Here is a 25,774-nt window from a genome sequence, read left to right as displayed (position 1 = left end):
AAAAGAGTGAGAGAGAGGCGAAAGCACAAGCCAACAGGAGACATTTAAAGGTGTCCGATGATCTAGTCCCTGATGCCTTTATCTGGTTCTTGTGGGGTGAAAACAATGATGTCAGACAACAAAGGAAAAATGTGAACAGTGTGATTCTGAATAAATTCCTGCTCATCTGAGTCAGGACTGGGCTTAGAACATTGTTCCCCTTCAAGGTACTATTGTGATCCAGTTCTTGCACATACCTACCCCACCAGAGAGGTTTTCACATAGACCGGCACCAGAAGGGGAGACGCCATTTTAAAGTCTTGCACACAAAATGGTGTAAGCAACTTAACCCTTTCAACCCCAGCCCCCCACACAACTCGACCAGAGGTTCTTGGGGGTTCCTGTGACAGCAGATGCTTGTGCAATACAGACAGAAGGGTTAAGAACTAGCACAGGGGAGGGCTTCAGTCATCCGAGGTACCACTGTCACTGCAACCTTCAGCGGATTTGTGCCTCTGCAGAGAGGGAACCTCAGTGCACCAGTCCACAGGGAGTCGTGCTACCGCTCCAGCAGCCAGCCGGGAGCCGGGAGACCGTTAGGGGGCGGGCTTTCTTGGAATCCCCGCACCTTGTTATTGGCTGTCGGAAGACGGTTGTGCAACGTACGCAAAAGTCCGTGCTCATTGTTCGTAAATACGCAAATCGAGGTAATGGAGGCGGATCTAGAGCTAGCTCCGCAGTCTGGCTAATTACATGTTAAGCTGCCCCCTCGTCGAGAAGGAAAAACACGCAAGGGTTTCTGAGTGAGAGGTCCAGCATCGGCTCTGAGACCACAAAGGTTGGAAATTGTTTCCTGGCTGTTTTAATGAGGAAGAAGGAAGAAAGACGTATGTGAAGTGGTTTCTCTTTTATTCCTGACAATTAGAGAGAAAGGGATGCAACGTGATTGTTTCACCACAAAGAGCTGCAGCTGATAAACCTGAAAAGACACCTGGCAGGACGGATAGAGATCACCGCGGATCCACGATCTGGTAAGAGCTCCTGAGCAAGCTACTAGCTGCCCTGTGTTACAGCTAGCACAGTTAGCCGCATGCTAGGCAGTAAGCTAGCTTCGATCTGAGCAGCCGCAAACATTATTGAAAAATGGTCAAACACGTGGCCGGAGTCACTAACCTGCCCGCTGCTGCGGTTCGGTGCGTTTTATTAATCTCGACTGGAGTACAGTGGTGGCATTTTAAGCACCTGCCCTCTGTACAGACTGACTAAAGCTACAGCAGTTGACCATAACATTCAAGCTAGGAGCTACCACAGCCTTTCAAGACGGTCCCAGACGGTGAAATTACGTGCTCTATTTTCCTCCCAAATTAAGCGTTGCTTTAAGTTCAGATTCACAAAAGGTGTGGATGATTGTCTGCTCAAAGACGCAGATCTGATACACACACCTACCCGGTAAATCATCTCAACTGCTGACTTTTTTTTTTGTTTAAATCTAATGTATCAGGGCTTAAAACTGCCTGAAGGCTGCCACAGAATGAGGACAAGTTGGAGGTAAATACAACGGGGGAAAAGTCATGCCTACTTATTTGTCCCACAAATGAAGTAGTTGTCAAAGTTCTGCAGAAAAAGGTCTTAAAACAGAAAATGAAGTATTTTGATCTCCAATCCACTGCCACAAGGATGAACACAGTGCTTGCTCGCTACAAATACAAACTGACATTAAACTTTTACATTTTGTTGAGGTATTAGTCTTAATGTTGCCATGTCCAGCTTTTATTTTTTGTATCTGGACCATATTGTTAAGACGCATAAATACTCAGCAGGTGTATGTAAATGCCTAAGATTGTAGCATCTCTAAGTCTAATAATAAAAGAATAGCTTAAGTTAAACACTGTCAAATATAAATGGTGGTTAATATATAAGATAACAGCGTATTTTTTCCTACTTTTTCACATTCATTCTTTATTAATACTTTGCAATGCAGCTACAGTGTAGTTTTGTTCAAACTGAGTTTTAGAAACCCCTTCTCAATGACAATAATAATGGCTTCACATGATGTGTATATATTTTTTATTGATATTTATTTTAACTCCCAGTCTGATCTTGGTGTCATTCTTATAGGTTTATTTATTATTTGTATTTATTTATTTATTTGTGCAGCCTAGATTTATACATTTTCTCATGAATGACAGTAATATGTAAATCTCTGCTGATGTTTATTTTATTTGGAAGAGTTTCTTGGAAAAATAATCACCTCTTTAGCTTGTTTAACCCATGATAACCAGGTAAAACACTGTACATAAATTGCCCTTTTTACCTCTGGCTACCTTCAATGAGAGTCAGTGCAACAAGTTGCTGTCAGTTGTGACCAGATTTCTAAGTTGGGTCCAGCTATGTGGACCTGTATTTGTACATCCACATACAGTTGTGCTGTTTAAGCCTATAGTTTAAAAGGCAGTGGTCCTAAAGCTTGCCCCCTCTGTCTTGCACATTTTCTATCAGACTCTTCTTCAGCACACATGAGTCATTTTGAGTTCTGCAAAAGCCAGATGATATTCATTTGAGTTTGGTAGGTGGCAACATGGAGACTTCAAAAACTTTCCTAAGATAGCTGGCTTATGAAACTCGGATTGATGACTGACTACTTAAACAACACTTTAGAGCAAACATCATTATGTAGACTAGGGAGCAAATGTGGACAGCTTAATTAAAGCATATTTATATTAGAAAGCTCTATGTCAAGCTTTGAATATCTCTCTGCACCATTTACATCCTTTATCAGACTGTAGTTCAACTGAAAGCCTACCAAACATCTATAGCACCACATTCAGAAGAAAGCTAAAACATAACATTATTCTGAACTTGACACCCCTTTTGTGACACCTGTGGTCTGGAGCTGAACCGTTCCAATGTTAATGTGTAGGTATGTGCACCAGCAAAAAAATGTACATATGTGACTGTGTGCCATTCTATTCAGACTTTTAGTTGTAAAAAATAATAAAAACTGGAATATGTATCCTTTTCCTAAACAGCGATTTACTATTTTTTGTAAATCTTCCATATAAAAATTCCCCCAAAATGGACAGAAGTTTGTCTAAATATGAAAGAAAGCATATGCAAAGCAGTTATTTCTTTTTGTCATCTGACTAGCTAAAATGGGATTTTTATTTTGAATTCTTTGTCTTTGGTAAACCATTTCTAAAGAGGTTTGGCATGACTCAAGATGTTCTGATTTTGGATCTGCTCTGACTTGCACACAGGATCAGAAGGAAATGAACCATTTTTTTAATTTAGACTTGTTAATGGTCAGAACTCATTGTTTCCTGAGCTGAATAAGATTGAAGGCTTGTTATTAATGTGCCAAGTCTGGAGCCTTGGTCACTGGCCTCTGAGGTGTGACTGCAGCTGTTCATTTCAGAGGAAGCTTTAATGTCACATGTTTGAAGCTTGAGCTGTCTATACAACCACAGCAACAATGTGTGCCTTAGTGAGGCACCATCTTAGTTATCTTGTATGTTCCTTTGCCATGACAAATATAGACTTTATCAACCGCAAATATACCGTAATTTCCGGACTATAAGCCGCAACTTTTGTCACACGCTTTCAATCCTGCGGCTTGTGCAATAATGCGGCTAATTTATGCATTTTTTTTCTAACGACCGCAAGGGGCGCTCGAGCAGAAGAGGTAAGAGTGAGACAGGTGGAATATACAGTTAGGGCCAGAAATATTTGGACAGTGACACAGGTTTTGTTATTTTAGCTGTTGACAAAAATATGTTCAGAAATACAATTTATATATAATATGGGCTGAAAGTGCACACTCCCAGCTGCAATATGAGAGTTTCCACATCCAAATCGGAGAAGGGTTTAGGAATCATAGCTCTGTAATGCAGAGCCTCCTCTTTTTCAAGGGACCAAAAGTAATTGGACAATGGACTCTAAAGGCTGCAAGTAACTCAAAAGGCCTTTCCCTCGTTAACCTGTAATCAAGTAAGTAGTTAAAAGGTCTGGGGTTGTTTCCAGGTGTGTGGTTTTGCATTTGGAAGCTGTTGCTGTGACCAGACAACATGCGGTCAAAGGAGCTCTCAATTGAGATGAAGCAGAACATCCTGAGGCTGAAAAAAAAGAAAAATCCATCACAGAGATGGCAGACATGCTTGGAGTAGCAAAATCAACAGTCGGGTACATTCTGAGGAAAAAGGAATTGACTGGTGAGCTTGGGAACTCAAAAAGGCCTGGGCGTCCACGGAAGACAACAGTGGTGGATGATCGCCGCATACTTTCTTTGGTGAAGAAGGACCCGTTCACAACATCAACTGAGGTCCAGAACACTCTCAGGGAAGTAGGTGTATCTGTCTCTAAGTCAACAGTAAAGAGAAGACTCCATGAAAGCAAATACAAAGGGTTCACATGTAGATGCAAACCATTCATCAATTCCAAAAATAGACAGGCCAGAGTTAAATTTGCCCAAAAACACCTCAAGAAGCCAGCCCAGTTCTGGAAAAGTATTCTATGGACAGATGAGACAAAGATCAACCTGTACCAGAATGATGGGAAGAAAAAAGTTTGGAGAAGAAAGGGAACGGCACATGATCCAAGGCACACCACATCCTCTGTAAAACACGGTGGAGGCAACGTGATGGCATGGGCATGCATGGCTTTCAATGGCACTGGGTCACTTGTGTTTATTGATGACATAACAGCAGACAAGAGTAGCCGGATGAATTCTGAAGTGTACCGGGATATACTGTCAGCCCAGATTCAGCCAAATGCTGCAAAGTTGATCAGACGGCGCTTCACAGTACAGATGGATAATGACCCCAAGTATACAGTCAAAGCTACCCAGGAGTTCATGAGAGCAAAAAGGTGGAATATTCTGCAATGGCCAAGTCAATCACCAGATCTTAACCCAATTGAGCATGCATTTCACTTGCTCAAATCCAGACTTCAGACGGAAAGACCCACTAACAAGCAAGACCTGAAGGCTGCGGCTGTAAAGGCCTGGGAAAGCATTAAGAAGGAGGAAACCCAGCGTTTGGTGATGTCCATGGGTTCCAGACTTAAGGCAGTGATTGCCTCCAAAGGATTCGCAACAAAATATTGAGAAAAAACTTTTTTGTTTGGGTTATGTTTATATGTCCAATTACTTTTGAGCTCCTAAAATGTGAAGTGTTTGTAAACAAATGTGTACAATTCCTACATTTTCTATCAGATATTTTTGTTCAACCCTTTAAATTAAACGTTACAATCTGCACTTGAATTCTGTTGTAGAGGTTTCATTTCAAATCCAATGCGGTGGCATGCAGAGCCCAACTCACGAAAATTGTGTTACTGTCCAAATATTTCTGGCCCTAACTGTATGTGTCGAGGAAGACGCAAGCTTAATGTTTAATGTAGCTTCGCGCTTTGTGCCTGAATAAAATTAGCATGTATAGACACTCATCATGGAGAGAGTGTGTGGCGAAGAATATCTGACGCTATTTCAGTCCGACAATGACGAGAAATACTTCCATGGTTTCAGTGCACCGGAGGAAGATGAAGATGGCTCTCAGTGACTTTTACCGGCATGTTTCTTTTAACCAGCCATTAGCGCTGTGCTACCATGTTGCTGTGTTGCTGCCGCGTCACAGGCATGTTTGCAAAGAAAAGCTAAGGTATATTATTAAAACTTTGAAAACTTTCTTTATACCATCTTTCTTTGTAAATATCTCATGTTTCAATGTAGGCACATGCGGCTTATAAACAGGTGCAACTTATGTATGTACAAAATGGTTTTTCCTTTAAACATGTACTGGGTACGGCTTATAATCAGGTGCGCTCTTAGTCCGGAAATTACTGTAAATGTAAAATAATGATTGCTTTATCTGTCTGCTCAAAAAATGGTAGTGATATTTGGTCAGCATCAGATAGTTGGTCTTTTTGCAAGACTGAAGAACGCAGTATGTAGACTAAAGTTTAGGAATGGAAAGATTTACAATATTACTGGTTAGGTTTACAGTTTCAGGTTCATGGTCTTTTAGGTTTATGGTAAATGGTCTGTGGTCGTATAGTGTTTTGTCAAGTTCAGAGGTCCATATTGCTTCACATTGCGTTCAGTCATTCACCCATTCACTCCAATGGCAAGCTACTGGATAGTAGCCTCAACTGGGGCAGCCTTACTGAGGCAAGGCTGCCATGCATTGGTGCTACCAGGAATCTCTGACCACCAATAGCAGACGAAGCATTTTAAGCGTCGCAAGTGTCCCTAATGGTTACAAATCTTGGAAGTACTGTGGACTGTAGACTTAAGTACTTATGCACTTGATAAATAAGTGCATACATACTTATTTATTACGTTTATGAAATTATTGCATAGAAGCTACTCAAAGGTTCAATACAAACTGCCTCAAAATACCTAAAATTAAAAACATTGCAGGAGGTACCAGCTTCCTACCATCTAGTATACTGAATGACTAGTTACATACCCCAGTATGCAGCATACTGAAGGATGAGATGATGGATTCAACAAAGTATGCTGCTACCTCCTCCAATGTTTTTAATTATTTTAGGCATTTTGAGGCAGTTTGTACTGAACCTTTGAGAAGCAACAATTACATAAATGTAATAAATACTGATACACAAATTGGCTACATTCCAAAAGGTATCTAGTGAATTTGGATCACATCTCTTTGCAGGGAGAATAGGTATCGCTAAATTTATTCTGCTATTGCTTGGAGTACCATTGTACTCAACATTTGAGGATTACTCCAGTCTTGTACAATATTGACGATTTTTTTACTGATCTAAAAGGCTGCACCTTTACAGTTTCAGAAGCAGAAAATTTGTTGTCACATGTCTGTATCTGGGCATTCAGAATCAAGCTAGATTGGTGAAGCTCTGGTTATGACAAATCACAGGGAAACTGTGGCATAGCAACAACATATCAGGGGTGCAATATGTGTCAGATGCTCTCCTCAGAGTTAACTGTGGGCATGGAGAGCAGGACAAAAAAAGTTTTTTTTAAGCATGTTAGGCTTTGGGATATGAACAATAAATATCCACAATGCCCTTATGTGAGATTTTATCAGGGCAACAGGGGTCTGATATTTTATTACAATGACACAAATGTTACTGAAATGTATATTTCTATAACTAAACAAAGTCTCCATACAAGCCACTATGATACTCTATGGAAACCTGGCAGTGCTGCACAGTTCTGTACTTTTGGCAAGAATAATTACCCAGAGGTGTGAACAAAAGTATTGTATTTCAGTACCTAAAACATGTAGCAGATTCTTCCAGTACAACAACTTTTCTGCTTCTCAGATGGCAAGACACTTTGGAAAATTGCAAAACAAAATACTACATGATAATGTGATCGAGTGATCAAGGTCAGACAGTATTTCAACAAAAGGTACTTGGCAATTTAACTACAAACTTCTATGCATCTGTAATAATGAAGAGCCAAAGATGCTTTAGTTCAATGAGGAAAAAATCTGACAATCGAAATGAAACCACATGATTAAAACGACTTAACCGACTTACCAATATGCTTAAAAACAATTCTGTGCCAACATCTCTGAAATATATGTTTGGAGTTCTTCACTCTAGACAACTGATTGAACTCAAGGTTAAATGAGTCCAAAATCTTTCACCTTATCAGTGTCTCAATCCTTTTTAGCATCACATGTTGGTAGGCACACGTCAGAAAATGCATTGTTGCAGTTGCCTAGGATTTTATTGCAGTGGTTGTCCTTGCATCACAGGTTAGAGTTGTACTGGCAGCTTAGTGATCTTGTGACTTTGGTCACATAGTGTGGGGATTCCTATATTACTAAATTCCTTATTCTCAATGACTGTTGCCGTTTTCAAATCCTATAAGAGCTATGAAAGAGCAAAGAACTACTCTAATAGGTTAATTTGAAGTAGGTAGCCATGAAGGTGATGGTGTTGAAACCTAACCCTCAGTTTAATCACTGAAAAGACAACTGAGAAGCAGGTAGGGATTGCATTCTTCCTGACGCAGGGTTTTTGGCATTGATTAGTTGGCTATGCTTTGAGACAGGCATAGTTTGACAAATGCAAATGTTCTCTAACATCAGTTCTACCCAGTCTTTTGGTAGCACTGACATCAAAATGGTCAGTCAAATCACTTCCTAAAGATGGGTCTTTATCCAGTTTTTATGTCCTTGTGCTTTCACCAGATGGGGGAGGGGAGGAGAAATGCAGTCCCTTGCCTAACATTTTAAGCTCTTGCAGTAAGCTGTCAGAACTGTTGGTCAGTAACTGGAATGACATAGACAAGAAATTCTTGCGTTTCTTGTCTGTCAGAAAAAGAAAACAAAAAGGTGGCTAACGCCGGCACTTCAGCTCCACTGGGAATAATCAACACTTACAAAGTCCAAAGCATGGTGCCTTCTCTTGCAAGCATGGTGCCTTCTCTCTCTACCTATCACTGCTCACCTATTCCCTCCTGATTTGGACCACTTGATCTTGTGATATCCCCACTAGTCACACGGCATTCCATCAATGATTCTTTTTCTTCCTTGTTTTTCTTTTTTCCCTTTCAATGGATTTTTTTGAGGGGCATTGAGTGTATCTAAAGTGCCTCCTTCAGCAGACAGTGGTAGGCATAATGTATGAATTACTTTCTCAAGCAAGTAATTCACATATGAATTTTTGGTAGAGGGGGAAATCTTCCAAAAGTAATCACACCTCTTTAACCCTTCCACATTTAATCACATATCATATTTTTCAATGTACTTAATTCAATAAATGAACAACAGTATTGGTATGACAATGAAAGGAATAGTCCTAAAATCTTTAACATATCTGACTCTCCTGAGATGTTACTTTGTAGAAGGTTTCATTGTCATTAAAACTACAAGTTTGTGGGGCATGTCTCCACCAGCTTTGCACATCTGTTTTACCTGGTTAAATCTTGCAGGATTGTGGTGGACCTGCAAGCTCTGTCCAGGGTTCAGTGGCCAAAAGGAAGGCTACACCCTGCACAGGACACACAGGATCAATAGCACACACAAGGGAAATTCGTAGCAGCCAGTTACATAGTATGCATGTTTTCCTTTTGAGTGTTGAAGGAAGCTAGAGTACCTGGAGAAAATCCAGATAAGTGGGGGATGAACATACAACTTTCATACAAAAAACCCTGGAATATTATATGAAAGCAGGATTTGCTGCAAGGCAACTAGGCTAACAATGTCACCAACCAGCCCTTTGTTTGAAGTCTGAACTATTTTCCAGTCTTCCTCTCCAAGATTCCAGGTCGGGAAGATTTGAAGCTCCTATGACAATTAACTTTCAAGTATTTCCTGATATTCTTAACTAGATTTAGGCTTTGACTGGGTCATTGTAGATTCAGAGTAGTATCGAGTGATTGGCCCCTTCTCCCTTGGCAAGTTTCACTCCAGCCGATTTGTGTCTGATTTGATTCCTGCAAAGAGTATAATATGAGCAGAAATGTGAAACATGGGTGGACCATGAGCATGCGGTAGCTGTGGTTGACCCGTTGATATTGTCATTTGCAGCAGCACTCAGCTGGAGAACTTTGAGTTTGTGCTTATGATGAACTGTCACTCCAGCAGTGATTAAATCACTGCTGGAGTGATTAAATCACTGCTGGAGTGATTAAAAACCGCATTCCTACTCAAGGAATGCAGTTTGCTTATCAAATCAAGTCATGAAAAAGGAAGAATATTGACACAGGATTTGCTAATGAAGACAAATCAGCACAGGGTTGACTGAACTGGTGAAAGTCACACACCATTGGAGAAAGGGCTCTGGTCTTTTTATCACACACAGCATTTTGGATGTAGGCCAAACAGCTTGGTATCACTTTCCTCTATTGAGGGATGCTTCTTCCACATTTGTTCTGACTCCTGTTTACTTACTTTTTGCCTATTTTCCAGCGATGTCTTTCTTCTTTTCACTCTTTCATGAATTCCAGATTGATAGAGTGTAATAATAATAGTTGCCCTTTCTACAGTTTCTACAGAGCTATGAACCTCTGCAGTACCTCCAGAAATTCTAGGGATGTATTAACTTCTTATAGTAATGCGCTCTTACGGTTTGCAGTTTTTGAGAGGAATGTCTGTAGACTTTGAGTCTGAACCTGGTCAGTGTGGCACTAATTGAATGACACCTTGCGTTTGTTGATCTTACCTAAGGCAATTGAGATTACAATTTTACTTAGCACCAGCAACGTGTATATGAATGGAAGAGTGACTCATTGTGGTGTAATGGCCATTGGAGACCTTTGACTTGACAAATTGCTTTACAAATGTGAGCTATTTACCATCCAAAACACTGTAAATACTAAAACGTTGCCATGTGCTCTGAGACTCAACCTACTTTGCACAATGGATCCAGAATAATTGGCTATGTGAGATTGTCAATTTTACTATATTGGTAAAGTCTTACAAATTGGGAAAAGCATTGTTGAGACTTGTACTGTTTATTCTTCATGCATGTTTTCACTCTAATAACTTTATCGGAGTGAAAACAAGAGCAGCACCATAGCGTGGACATTGAATTAGCTTTAGAACAGACTAATCAAACCGGTCTCTCCTGTTCACCTGTACTTAAGGCAATGGGTAAGCAACTTTCACACCCTCTAAATTCTCCAGGATGCTGAGTTTGGAACTAGTGTAGTAGGAAGTTTCAAACACCAGTGTAGTAGAGTCAGAACCACGTAAGCTAGTTTTATTCATGTTAATGTGACCTTGTAGGACCTTGTGTCAAGCAAGTGGCATTTCTGCTCCTTAGTCTTGTTCTGTGCAAGCGAAACTTCCACAAGTGCTGGACAATATATTGCTAACATATCATGTTTTGCACTTTGCTGACTATAATAAAATTGATTATAGACAGAAAGTAGAACCAGCAGCACTGTACTTTTAGACCTATTGAACTGAATTACATGTGCCTATACTTGACTATGAACCTTGCGCTGTGGTGCAGTAGGAATTTGTGGAACATTGAACATGGTGTACTGTGGCAAATTCTCTCACAGGCAGTCCCTGCATGATATCTCAGACTGCTGCTGGAAAGAATGAGTGACTTGGTGTCACCCACATAAAGTGGGGATAGCCCTTTAAGGAATAGAGATTGGGTAGGCGGGGTGGTCTGCCTGGCCAATGGGAAGTTTGGTTTCCATGAATGTTCAGACCAATCAGAGAGCGGAATGCCACAGAGGTTCCGCCTTCTTTCCCGTGTTGGAAGTTGATTGTGTGCGGGAGATACGACCCTGATGAGATAGCTGAGACCGCGTGAGTCTTTTGATATGTTTTTAATGTTGCTTACTGACTTGGAAGGAATCTTTTTTTGTAAATAGTTATTGTTTATAGTCCAACTTCTAAGCTAGAAAGAGTTGTAAGCTTCAGAAAACTGAACCTCAGTTTTTCTGCCGTTAAAGCCGTTAAGATCAGTTGGAACTGTTAGCTCTTTCTGGCAGTTGGTTGGCAGTTGTTCTCCGTTCAACTGAAGGTAAAGCCTAAATAATAATCTATTTTTATTTTATTATTGAAGTTAAAACTTGAAAAATATGGCTTTTACACTGCCAAGTGCCCGGACTACGTGTCCGGACTGAGAGTCACTATATAGTTGTTCTGAACGTGTTGCATTGAGATCGGTGAGCATATATTATGCCTTTCATTTGGATTTTTGTTCTTTTTATCTTGTTGTTATCAAATAATAGTCTATATTTGAACTACTTAGTTATTCAAATGTAAACCTTTGCTGAGTTTGGGTAAAATGTAATGTTTTATTATTGTGCTTGGAAAAGGATTTTCTCCAGGATGCTGAGTGTTGTAGGAAGTTTCGAACACCAGTGTAGTAGAGTCCGTTATGTAGTAGAGTCAGTTATGAAACATGATCTAAGGATGGAAGCTAGAACGGTTTAATAAAAATTCTATATTTCTGCTGGTCCTGTCTGTTGACAGATCAGTTTTTTTTTTCTCCCGGATTGTTCCTGAGGTGGATTCCCCATGTAACTTTCCTGGAGTGGATTCCTCCATTGACCTTGATGGTGAGCCTTCCCACCTATACTTAGAGAGAACTGGAGTTCCTCCAGTGTGGTAGGCAGTTATCACTCACATCTTCGCACAGTCTGTTATGAATGAGACACTGACTGACATTTTTCGTTGTTTCCTGAAAATTTTGGACACTGCCTTTCGGGCCGTTTTTTTTTTTTTTTTTTTTTTTTTTTTTTTTTTACATTACAATAAACTGCTGTGTAGGAAATTCTCCTCATGTGAATGATGTTGAGTGAGACCTGAATTGGGATTTCATTTGATTAATTTGTTGTCTGCAAAGATTAGAGTACAAATTACCAGGGCGCACCCAATAGATTTAAAATTGAGATTTAGCACTTGGCCAAGTATTATATTATGTATTTTGTTGTGTGTAATTTTATTTTCTTAATTGTGTGTCTTGTAAAATTTTGAGTTTTATGGTTTATGTTACTAAAGCTAATTGTTCTTTAAATTCATTCAATTGTGTTTGTGTGTCTTTTAAACATCCATCGTGCTCCGACAGCCGAACCTATTGGCCCATCTATCTAAAACATATTGGACCCTTCTCTACTGTGTTACATAGTGATGGTGGAAATGGCTTTTTTATAAGCACCAGCTCTGTTCTCTGGATCATAGCTTATCTTAATTTTGATTTTCTTGTTTCTTCTCTTCCTCTCTGTCAGAACAAGAGGGGTAGTTTTATTATAGTACCCTGGTAGGGGTGCACCAATGTAATGTTGGAAGATTAGTGATTGGCCAATACTTGCACCTAGCAGTCCCATTTACCTCAGCAAACATCTAAAAACCAACCACTGTCCTCTTTTTTTGCTTGGCCATGAAAGCGGTTTGACTGATAGACCCACTTACCAGGTCACGTCTGCATGTTTGCAACTAACGATAATCAACCTTTGACCTTTTTGCTGTATTTGATAACATTTCAAACAACAACAAAAAAATGTGGTGGCCAAAGTTGGAATTTGCAGATCAAACTTTTTAATGATCCACAATCGACTAAATTCTGTTTAAAAAAAAAACGAGCCAAATTAGTTACGATGTGCCCTTAATCACTATAGTAAACAGACATCCAAAAACAACAGGATCTGTTGACTTTTTAAAAAAGCAACAAAAAAAAAAACTGTAGTTTTACTGATATTATGAATGCACAGTCTGCTAATAACAATCTTTTCATCATTCTTGCAGATGGTCAGAACCAGCTTCCTCAAGATTCACGTACCGGGAGACGCCTTACCATCAGGTAACACTTTTGAATATTTTGCTCCTTTGTCTAATGCATAAATTGTCTTGAATTTAGTTTAGTTAAAAGGAACACATTATCTCTTGAGAAAACAGACAAAACGAAACAACTAAGGACAGAAAGAAGTTGGTTTATTTAAGAATAAAATTGTGTGATTGTGTGATTCTGCATTATCAAATTTCTGTCATGTCGGTTAATGTTTTGTTCGGCTGTATCCAATTTCAGTGCGTTTCTATTTGCAGTGTGTGAATGGTTGTGGTTTTGAGTTGAAATCGAGATGTATTCATCCCATTGCGTGTAGCGACAGCAATAGCTGAGGAGGTCTACTGGGTATTGTAAAGGGCCACACAGTGCTTTGTCTGGACAAATTAAGGCAAAGGGATCTCAGGGTGCATTACTTGGTTCACTAGCCCTGCCTTTAATTTAAATACAGCTCTGAAATCCATGAAATATTTTTATTGCATGGATTGCTGTAGTAATCCATATAATAATAATTATTATTATTATCGTTAGTTGAGGTTGAAGCCTAAATTGAAGTTACATTTCACCCTCTGTCTAGCTGTTACATGTGCCTAAAAATGCCCAGATGCTTAATTTGTCTTAAACACAAAATGTCAAATCAATTTAAATTTTGTTCTCACCTGTACAGAGTATATTGTCGAAATATCACATGCTTGTTTAAATGTTGTTCCACAAATTTTTAAAATATGCGAGTGACCAGGTAAACAAACCATGTCGTACTGTTTTACTAGTTAATTCCAGATCTTTCTCAAGCTTTCCACAATGGGTCTTTGGTTCTTGCAGATCTGAAAATTCTTCTCAGTCCTCTGGAGAGACCACCTGCTCATGACCAGTTTACATTGTGGTGATTATTCCTTTTCCCAATAAAGACCCTGACAGTGCTAACTCTGACCTTTAGAAGTTTAGAAATTCTTCTGCGACCAACGACCGCAGTATATTTGAAAATCAGCGAAAAGTTGTTGAGAAAGCTCATTGGTTATGAGAGTCAGAACATAATGACTGTGTGTTGTAATGAGACACCTTTTTTTTAAAAACTAGGTTTGACTGCACACACTGATGTTATTTTGCACCAAGAGGCAGGTTTGCTTTTTAAACTACTGGTATTTTTTTTTTGTTTGTTTTTTCCACGTTGTTGTATTTAATTTATTGACATCTCTGATTTGATTTCTAAGCATTTGGGCACTGGAAAGAGTGTTCACTAAAAATTTTCACGTCACGTACACTGTTACTTAGAATATGAGTGATGTGTTAAATTCTTATTTTAACAGCCATACTCTATGACTTTGAAGAAACATGGAGTATTGATAAATATTCCTACTTGTTTTTAATGCAGGCTTTCTACCAGATGAGGCTCTGATAACCTGGGATGGTGCTTCTTTGTCGAAATAGAGGTGAACAAATCTTTCTGCTGTAGGAGATTGGTTGTCAAAGATTTTATTAAAACATTTGTTTTTCTCTTATCTCTTTCAGGATTGGATGCATAAAAACAATTTCTCCTGGTCCCGCTAGAGAATGGCTCATGGCTGGAATTCATACTTCCCAAACATTCCACCTCGTTCAGATCCTCGAAGGAGGACGGCAGACTCGGGTAGACCTCTGTCCCAACATACTGGGAACTTCACTGGACATCATGACTTCTCCGGTACAGGGGGCTCACGAGAAGTCCCTGTACCGCAAACAAACTTCAATGCAAACTATTGCAGAAATAACAGTTTTGAAACTCCAAGATCAGACTGTGCCTATAATAGGTACTATGAAAGACAATGGCAAGCTAATAGACAAGAAATGGGAAGGAATTACCCACCAAGATGTAGGAACAGAAATTTTCCCAATTATTCTTCAAACCAGTTTTCAACATCGGGATCCTATCATTCATCATTTGCACCAGATTTTCATCATCCTAAGCAAGACCGAGGCATGCGGAACATGGCATATCGTGGAAACACCTCTGCTACAAACAACTACTCTGACACTGATGCAAGGGAAGCAAGGCCTTCATGCAAATTCACTCAGATGAATGTTTTTCCCCGGCCAAAAACGGACATTGTTTCAAATGAAAGCGCAACAAAATACCTTTACCCTCCAATTGGAAATCGAAATTCACAGAATGCAAGACTGTGTCCTAATATGTCAGAGACAAGTTCATTTTCTGTCAAAGGTTACAAGGAACACAATCACTCTTCTGCTACCTCTTCTGAAGCAAAAACGAAAGGGAATGAATGCGATGGAAATGTTTATCATCATCAAAAACAAAAGATTGACATGGACAGAGATCTTGCAAAAGCACCATATTCTGACTTCCAAATGACAGAGAAATGTTCTGGAGTTGGAAATCGTCAGCATCAAGTGGATAAGGAGGATGAGCCTCTAAGCTTAACTGACTCAACTGGTGATCATGACATAGTTGTAAATGACAACATGCTACAAAAAAGTCAGGCCGTAGAAAGACTTTGGGAAAAATCAAATTCATTGAATGAGGAACTTTTTAATGAAAAAACATTAAGTCTAGTTTCCACTAATGGCGAAGATGAACTAATAGAAACTGACCAACATGAAGGAGGAATCCAGATGGATGCATCTTACCAGCTGACTCTGATTGAAGCAAGCTCTTTAGATGGCAATGATGATGAGCAAAGTGAAAGCATTTCAAGAAGCAACAACCTTGACTTAGAGTTCAGTTTTCAGTTACCTGAGTCACAATCCTGTGAAAGTGTTGGTGGGTTGAGTGATGGCCATTCAAGTGACTCCAATGCAGGAACAAATATTTGTCAAGAGAAACAGAAAGTTGAACAATTTTCAAATTCTGCGGTGGAGGAAACGTCAGCTCTTTCTCTAGATGTAGATTGTTGCAGGTCAGGTGATACGAGGGGCCAGTCTAATGAAAAGATGATGGACCGTAAAAAGAAAGAAGTAGCCAGTGATGTAATGTCATCACATAGTCCAGGTCCAGATGAACATCTCCAAACACACAAAGGTGTGACAAATACAGAAAAGTCAACCATGAATTCCCAAGTTACAGATTGTTGTGGCCCCACTGTTATCAATGACAGCATTTTGAAGAATTCTAGTCAGAGTAATTCTGAACAGATTTTTATTCACCCAGCTCCATGTACTGACGTTAATCCTGCTATAGAAAAGGAAAAGAAGAGCCCATCAGAAAAAACAACCCCAATTTTTTCCCAAGATGGTTGTACCCCTAATCTAACTGACTACATTTCTGATGACCTTGGTGACAAAAAGCATAACTATGTGGAAGGTCATACAGAATCCCCACTAAATCAAGGTGATTTGAACACGAACTTGCATGCAGTTCCTGAAAATGAAAGGCCATCATTAAAGATTGCACCAAATTCTCCAAGTCAAGGTTCGAGTCCCACTGTCACAAGTGACACCATCTCTGCTGATACTATTAATATTGTCAGAAATTCAGAATTCCCTTTAAAAGAAAATAGTTCAGGCACAGACTTGTATACTGATGAGGCAATGAGAAACCCACTTGACAAGCAAGCTCCAAGTTCACCTTCAAATCCAGAATCTAGTCCCATTCATGACACTGCATCTAATGATGACATCATTAATTGTTCAGAGATCTTGCACCCTAATGTCTTGAACACAGGTTTGCTTCCCAGTCACTCAGAGGAATGGTCAAGTCCAATTGAGAGCACAAAAACTACCTCCCATACAGATCCAGAATGTATAACCAGAGCTTTGAAAACTGAAAGTAACACACGAGATTTCAGTGATCTAAGGTCTTGTTCACAACCTGATGCAGGATTTGATGTCAATTCATTGTCAGAAAAGAAACCAAAATGTCAAGAAGAGAATGCAAATTCAGCTTTCTTCTCACATCCCCACAATTCAATAAAAGACAGTTTTACAACCCAAGAACAAACTGAACATGATTGCAAAGACTCATTTGAAAAGTTGGATCTCTCCTTGTCAGAACCAAGTGTGTTGTATGGGGAGCCGCTCTCTGGAGATGAGTCTTCATGCGACAATGTTGAAACATACAATACCTCAAATCAACTTCAAGAAACACCAGGGAAGAGACCTGATGAGGAACTAACAGACCGGTTAAAACGGCCAGCACCTCAACTGACTTCTTCCATTTGTATGAGACCCTTCATGCACCCCGTTGTTGTATTGATGAACATGGAGTCAATAGATACAAATGACACCTACAATTGTGCGGATTGCCTACACACAGCCAACAGTGTTGATAATCTAATTGAGCACCACTACTGTTGTCATCCATTGCCAAGTTATCAATTTTGCAAGACATGTAATGTTTATATGTTGAAAAATGTACAAGGCAAAGACCATTTCTGTGGTAAGGTCATCTCACAGAAGAAGAAAAACTGTGGTCGGTACAAGTGCAGGAGATGCGGACTCTTATTTTCCCTAAAAGTTAACTACGTTAGGCATATGCGTGATCACACTGGTCGAACACCTTATAGGTGTGTTGGGTGTGGTGTGTATTTTTCGCAGTCTAGTGCTTTGAATCATCACAGAAAAGTTCCTGGGAGGTGCAAGCAAACTCTGTTAGCTAAGAAGACAGACCCTGTTGTTGTACAAACTTCCAAACCAACCCCAAAAAATTGGGCTGAAAACACATCATATGAAAGCATGACCCAATGTTACGTCAGGCTTATTGACATCTCTAAAACGAATATCTGTCATTTTTGCGGCAAAAGTTTTTCTACTAAGGGAAATATCAAAAAGCACATCTACAATGTGCACAAAAGGAAAAACATGGCTTCCTTGTCCTGCACAGAAGAGACTGGTTCTTTATACAAATGTCCTCTATGTCCACGACTTTTCAAGTATTCCTACAACCGGGCTCGGCATTTACGTTTCTGCATCCGAAATGCAATATATGGAGGCAAGAAGAAGGTTGGTGGCAAATATGTCTGTCCCTTGTGCAAGGCTGCCTTCACAGCAACGTCCAACAGATATAGACATATTAAGCTAACCTGCCTGCGAGAAACCATTAATCGCCTCGCAAGGGAAAGACTGCGATTACGTGAAACGTCTGAGATGGAAAATGAGCAGAGATCAAGCTCAAAAGAATCTGTACATATAACAAAAGAAAAGAGGGGAGAAGCTACTCAGCAGGTACCCCAAGGTTCAGCAATGCCCCCCATTCGGTACAAATGCAATCACTGTCCAGCAATTTTTTCCCATCCCTCTGGAAAGTATAGACACATGAAAAAACACGAGTTATTTAAGCACACTGGCAAAATAATCAAGTACAGGAAATCAGTCATCCCCAAACCATCCTCTCCAGATGACACAGTAACCAAAGAGAGCACCTGTCAGTCAGACATTGCAAAAGACTGGCCAAAACCTACTTTGACCTGTCGCTTTTGTGGACTATATTTTCATGTTCTGTCAACACTAAAGAAACATGAACGCAATCATCGTGGCGAAAGACCATACCGCTGTCTGGAGTGTAGAAAGGGATTTAAGAAACTTACTCATCTGATTAGTCACAGAGTTGTCCACCAGAAGAGGATACAATGCACAGTTTGCAGAAAGATTCTACCTACAATAGGAGATTTGATCCAGCACCGAAGCTCCCACCCTAAAGAGAAGAAGGGAATGCTTCAGTGCCCAGAGTGCCCAGCGAAGTTTCAGTATCCGGTATATCTGTTTAGGCATCTCCCGACACACAAAAACAAAGACAAATCCATACAGAAATCTGAAGGGGAAACTCTTATGAAACCACAACAATCCTCGGAATTTGTCAAAGAAAAGAAAAGCCACAAGCTGTTCCAATGTTCGTTGTGCAAAGAAACATTTGATGATGCACAAGTACTAAGAACACACTCCCTCACACACATTTCCAAATCTTCTTTAAACCAGTGTCCATACTGCAAGAATAAGTTTACAAGCCGTCATTCTCTGATGCGTCACATAGTTGAGCACACCGGGGACAAGCCTTTTTCCTGTGTCAACTGTGGAAGACAGTTTCATAAATCGATATATCTCAAAATTCACTCGGAGACTTGCGCACCTCAGAGAAACAGTCCCCCTAAAGAAGCAGACACTAGTAATCTGATGAACAAACGATATTGTTGTACAATTTGTCCCAGGAGGTTTTGCAAAAAAATGCGTTTACAAATGCATCTAATTGCCCACAAGAATAGGTCACTCCGTCGGTGTACAAAATGCAGTCAGTACTATGGCGTAAACATGATCGCTCGTCACAAGTTGCTTTGCATCACAACCCCAGAGAGCTCCTCTGGGGTTGCTGATCAATCAACGAATGGAAGTTTTGAATCAAACTCAATCCAAGTGAGTCAGAAAAACCAACAAACATCTTCAAACTCCAATGCAAAGAACCTGTTCAAGCTAAAATGCTCCTACTGTCCAAAACGATTCAGGTACAGATCACTTTTACTTCGACACAGCGTTGTACATACTGGTGTGCAGCCCTTCAAATGTATGCACTGTAACCAAAGATTCAAGAATCAAACTCTGTGTGTAAATCATGAAGCCTTTTGTGACGGTGGGTCAGAAACATCTCAGTCAAAACTCAAAATGAATGATGAGACAGATATGGCATCACAAAAATTCCTATCAGAGGGTGAAGTTGAGTTGAAATGCAAATTCTGCACCAAGACCTTTGTGAAACCACGAAGCCTGAGGCATCACATTCTGACGCATAATGAGGTGAAGCCATATCGTTGCAAAGCCTGTGACAGCTGCTTTTCACGATATGATCATCTTAAAGTGCACCAGGCTCTGTGCAAAAGTAAAAAGACACGGCTGGAGGTGAGAATCCCCAAAATTAGTCTGGACGATATTGGGAAAGGTTGGCAAAGTAAATGCTACCTGAGGCCTCTTGGTGAACAGGAAAGTTTTGAATGTAAGGTTTGCTTGAAAAGCTTCCCAACTGAGAGGAGACTCTCCAGACACAATACTATGTTCCACACTGTAAAGAAATTCAAGTGTTCACGTTGCGGTTCAGCCTTTTCTCATGAAAAAACTCTGAAACACCATCAAAGGATGAAAAGATGCAAAAGATCAAGAAATGAATCACATACTTCACTGGAGGAAAGCAATAAACCAACTGACAATATTGCCAAACAACTTGATGGCATAAGAAAAAAGATTATGGTGAAAATTCATCCTTTATTTAACAAAGACTTGAAGTTTGTATGCAGCTACTGCCCCCGTGCTTTCAAAAACACCTGGCAATTAAATGTGCACACACGGTTGCACACGGGGGAGAGACCATATTCGTGCGAGCATTGTGGAGAGAAGTTTATTAGAAGTGATTATCTTTTACGTCATTATCCCAAGTGCAAGGGCGCGACTCGTCCGAGCGGTGCTCTCTGTGACAGGTGTGGTGGATTTTTCTCTGAAAAACAACTTGAACACCACAAAAAAACTTGCATTCTGATCTCAACCTCACCAAACATTTCTAAAAGCAAGCAGGCTTCCCCTCAGAGCCCACCAAAAGGCTTTTCATGTGCATACTGCAGTTCACGATTCTTGCTGTTTTCGCAACTTCAAGAGCACTTCTTAAGTACACACAAGCTAGAAACGGATTCTCAGCCCATGACAGCTGCTCCACTGCAGCAGCTTCTGTCCAATATCCCAAAAATTAAAGAAGAGCCTGTGGATGAAAGTTATGGAAAGGCATCCAGTAATCATGCTGGTGTATCATCCAAACCAGGAGTAGCTCTAACGTCTGGCACCTCAGATCAGTTTGTCTGCCAGAAGTGTAAAATGTGTTTCAGTAACAGAGCAGGACTAGTTGGTCATCAGCGTGCCCATGCAACAAAAACCCCATACAACTGTAAATACTGTAACAAGGGCTTTTGGAACAAGACTCAACAACGCAATCACAACAGAAAATGCAGAAATGTTACCCAAAGCCTGGACATTCCTGTCAAAGCAGAGATTGATGATGAGTTTGTCTCCAGTTCCAAAGATAATTTCAGAACAGTAGCAACAACAACAAGAGCAAATGTTTCACCTGCTAATGTCCCCTGCAAGGAAGAGCCAGAGGATGAATCAACACAAAGTTCTTATGGAAATCAGGACAGCAGTACCAACTCCAGTGCAGAAAAGAAGACTGTACAGTACCAATGTTCAGAATGCGAAAAAAGCTTCACTGATGGCCTATTGCTCATAAGTCATCTTGAAGATCATGGAAGGGAGGAACAAGCAAGAAGATCAAATAAATGTTCCAAGTGTGGACGAAGGTTCTCCAATCAAGGAAATCTGAGAAGACACATGAAACTGCATATGGCCCACCAGAGGTACTTCTGTTCCCTTTGCACCAAGGTCTTTAGCACTATGTCTGAGCTTGAAAGTCACAACGCAAGTCATCGTAGTAATAAACCCTTTTCCTGCAAATTGTGTGAGCAACAGTTTTGGACAAGGCTAGCCTTATGTGAACATTACAGTGGAGAGCATGCTGATGAGATATTTCATTGCCAGTGCTGCAGCAAAGTGTATGCATCCAAAAGGTCACTGTATAGACACTATAAAAAATGGCATCCAAAAGAAATTGGGGACATTAGGAGTTCAAATCTGCAAAGGGTAGGTGCTGACCAGCAATCTAGCAGTTATGTAAGTACCAATGGTGACAGTGATGAAGATCAAAACCTTGGCAGTGACAGCGACTCTGACTCTGCCCCTTATTTCCCCTGCCATGTGTGTGGGAAGACGTTCCCAACATCTGAAAGTCTTGAGGATCACCAGTTGTGTCATCTGGGCAAAAAGCCGCATGAATGTGCAGAATGTGGTAAATGTTTCTTCCAGGCATCCCAGCTTCAGCAGCATCAGCGCATGCATAAGTCTGAGTTTCAGTGTCAGACTTGCGGCCGAGGATTTGTTACGCTCTTTGCATTAAGGAACCATAAGCACTCTCATGGGAGGAGTCGACCATTCCGTTGTTCCAAATGTGACCTTGGTTTTGCTGGACCCATACAACTAGCAGAGCATATGTCCACCCACCGCGAAGAGAGCTTTCCATGCGATATCTGCAATAAGATTTTCCAGTGTAAGAGCAGCAGAGCTGAGCATCGGAAAACCCACTCGGTGTTAGGTGACAGTGCCTCACCTTCAGGTTCAAAAGGAGAGTATAAACAGACTAAAAGTGTATTTGGATATAGCACAGAGTTCAGGTACCGCTGTGGCATCTGCAATGAGCGCTTCAGAGATCCAGAAGAACTCTCAGAGCATGGCTGCTTGGAAGCTGCAGAGCGACCCTATATTTGTACAGAGTGCAATAAACATTTTCTTCATGCATCTCACCTGAAGAAGCACCGGAACACCCATCAGCAGTCATGGTCCGATCGAGAATATCCGTGCAATGAGTGCAATAGTAGTTTTTCCTCATCTCAACACTTTCTCCGTCATCTTGAAACCCACGTTGGCACAGCAACTGGCGATGTTCAGGAACAAGACTCATCAGATGGGTTCATATGTCCAGTTTGCCACCGATGTTTTGCCAATGCCACAGAACTGATCCATCATTTTCCGACGCACCCTGATTGTGCATCTGAAACAAAAAAGGCTGAATGCGACGCCACTGACAGTAAGCTTGAAGGACAAGAACTACTTCAGCTTACATCACCTGCTGAATATGAATGTTCATTGTGCAGTGGAATCTTTGTGGGGAAAGAGGCTCTTTGCAACCATCTATGTGGCTTGCAAGACCTGAAAGAAATGGAGAACACAACCTCCGATCCAGCTGATACAAGTTCAGCTCATCAGGCTCCATGGGACGAAGAGGAAGTGGACGTTACAGGAGATGACCTGTACAAGTGCCATGAGTGCACAATGCAGTTCTCTTCTAAAAGCAGCCTCCTGGAACATCAAAACAATCAACACCCCAACAATTGGAAGGAGTTCAAATGTGAGACTTGTGGAAAGACCTTTGCCAAGAAACGATATCTCCGAAAGCACCAGCTTAGACAACATGGTTATAAAGAGCATGCTACCACGACAGCCGACCTGGACAAGACATTTAAGTGTGTCCAGTGTCGAGCTAGATTCTACACTGCCCAGGATTTATCTAACCACATGAGACTGCACGCTGAAAAACAAGCTGGAGAGTACCGTTGTGACATGTGCTACAAGTCATTCAGCAAGCGGGCACTCCTCAGACAGCATCAGGAAAGCCATGTTGGTGAGGTTGTGTACGAATGCACAGAATGTGACAAAGCTTTTGCTTTTCCTCACCTGCTGGAAGAACATCAGCATTCTCACGCTGCAGCCTCTGAGTAATGGTTCCAGATCATCACATAGATCTTATCGTCTCGAATTAACTCAAGATATTTTATGGTCCCCTTCATGCCTTACTTAGGTGTTCTTCCAACTCTTTGGACCTTACTTGTTGCGTATTCATAAAACACTTGACTTTTGTCAGTATGTCAGAACATCTTTTTAGTTAAACGTCTTTGTTTTGGAGACGGTGTTTGTAAATCTATGTTAAAATTGTTGAATTATTGTTTGATAATGAATATTAATCAATATGTTTTGGATAACGACCTAAATTTTGAGGTTTAGCATATTTGATTCACAGTATGTAAATTTGAATTTACCCTGGTAATTTTTAATCCTTTGATCCCCCTTTCTATGCCATTACTATTCCTGTACAATATGATTTTGTAATTTTTAGTTTTTCTTGTATGCATTTTACCAGTTTCTTTTTTGATAATGTGAAAAAGTCTTGTACAGACACTGAAAAGATGCTTTAATGGAATATTATTTTCACCACCTGATGCTTTTCTTTTTCTGAAGAAAATTAGTTAATGCAGTAAATTCAATTCTAAAATCCATTTGTTTGTCCGGTTTGTGTCTCTGTCCTCCTTTTTAGTAAGAAGCATAATAATTTGATGTAACTGAAGGATTCTGATGGGGTTTAGAGACATTTGGAAGTGCAGAAAAGGTAAAAATGCAACTGCTGTGGGTAGTTTGTTTTCATTAGTTGTTACATAGATGTGGGCCAAATGAAAAGTATGTTTTGATATCTGCTTAAAGAGTTTTTTAAAGGTAGCTGTTGTGGGAAAAAAAACTATTGCCAAGCACTGTTCAGGTAAAATCAATCAGGAATTGTGCACAACTCAGAGCTCATAAGACAAATCAATACAAAAACAAGTCTGGATGAAAAGCTCTGCCAGGCAGACTACCCATAAGTTTTATACAAAGATAAAGAATCTAAAGCATGGGAAACAGTCAGGTTCCCTAAATATGTAAAGGTTTGTAGTCATTCTACAGTAAAATGGGAATTTGAGGGATATAAGTATGCTGAAATGTAGTTCTATATAAGCAAATACAGCTTTCAAACAACTAGCAAAGTTTAGTAAATCATAAAAAAGGTTTACTTTAGTTCCCTGTTTATTAGATGTATAGTTCAAAAATAATAGAGGAGTCCCACATCACTACCAAGATGAATCACTGATTTAGTTAAAATTTCAACTTCAGGTTCAGTGAAGGTGTAGAAAACCTTTACTGATGATTCAGTGCTGTGAAATCACTTGCTAAAAGGGGCGTGTTCAATTAGTGAGGTCATTGTGAAAAAAGTGACATTTTTGTGAAAAAATAGGTATTAAACAGGAGGACCTTATTTAAGGATCAAGGCAACTGACATGCATAATGGATCTCAAGACACTACAGAAGAGTGCTCTTTAAGAGATTAATAAAAGAGGGAAAACCCATAACAAAGTGTACAAATTATCACTTTAAAATGGCAGCCAAAACTAGAAAGGTGAGGAAGAAGAAAAGCGACTTTTTGAATGGCTTGGATAAAAACCAAACTGGCAATGGTTCAGCCAATGATCAGCTCCAGAAGGATGCAGTACTGTGAGTACTGCAGCGATCAGACCACATCAACGTGAAGCCAAGCTACCAGCAAGAAGCCCTTGTAATGTCCAGTTGTTAGAAAAATATACATGTGCTGAAGCAGTTCAGGTTTACCAAAGAACACATTGACATCTTAAAAGAAGCAACATAATATTTTGTGGACTGATGAGTGAAATTGTTATTGTCTGTGTCTCAGGGCCACAGACAGACAAACACTGGATTTAATCCACAATACACAGTGAAGGCGGTGCAGCATGATGGTGCAAGCATCATGGCCTGGGGACGTTTCTTGTACTTTGGTGTTAGTCCCATTTATCGCATACCAGGATTCATGGCTCAATTTGAGTAGAGCAGAATACTGGGAGAAGTCATGTTGCTGTATGCTGAAGAGAAAATGTCCTTGAAATGGGTGTTTCAACAAGACAGTGACCCCAAACACACCAGAAAGTGAGCAAAATCATGGTTACAGGAAAAACAATTCAAGTAATGGAGTGGCCTGGACAATTCCTGAACCTTGATCCCACACAAAACTTGTGGGCTGACATAAATATGCTGTTCATGAGGCAATACCAAGAAATGCAGAGGAACTGTGGGACATAGTACAGTTGCCCTGGGCTGCAATACCTTTTGACCGTCACCAGTCCCTGCACCACTGATGTGGAGCAGTTATCAGAAACAGGTTATGCTGCTA

General features: G+C 40.3%; 1 protein-coding gene across 4 annotated transcripts; it reads left to right on the top strand.

Annotated features, from left to right (window-relative positions):
* Positions 1-466: 466 nt before the first annotated feature.
* On the top strand, positions 467-24,059 carry znf1035 (zinc finger protein 1035). 4 transcript variants are annotated; one of them, XM_055042245.1, is made up of 5 exons: positions 467-817; positions 905-1,010; positions 13,182-13,236; positions 14,591-14,648; positions 14,728-24,059. In XM_055042245.1, the coding sequence occupies exon 5, from the start codon at positions 14,770-14,772 to the stop codon at positions 23,503-23,505; it is 8,736 nt and encodes a 2,911-aa protein (XP_054898220.1). In that variant the 5' UTR covers positions 467-817; positions 905-1,010; positions 13,182-13,236; positions 14,591-14,648; positions 14,728-14,769; the 3' UTR covers positions 23,506-24,059. The 4 variants fall into 4 exon arrangements, with proteins under 4 accessions (XP_054898220.1, XP_054898221.1, XP_054898222.1 ...); XM_055042247.1 differs by lacking the exons at positions 467-817; positions 905-1,010 and adding exons at positions 11,121-11,237; positions 11,910-11,995; XM_055042246.1 differs by having other exon boundaries at positions 467-1,010.
* The last annotated feature ends 1,715 nt before the right edge of the window (positions 24,060-25,774 follow it).

The sequence above is a fragment of the Poeciliopsis prolifica genome, unplaced genomic scaffold (assembly GCF_027474105.1).
Source record: "Poeciliopsis prolifica strain line A6 unplaced genomic scaffold, Auburn_PproV2 SCAFFOLD017, whole genome shotgun sequence".
NCBI classification, from domain to species: domain Eukaryota; kingdom Metazoa; phylum Chordata; class Actinopteri; order Cyprinodontiformes; family Poeciliidae; genus Poeciliopsis; species Poeciliopsis prolifica.
The sequence above is the reverse complement of the archived record's forward strand: the minus strand, read 5'-3'. Positions and strand labels throughout refer to the sequence as shown.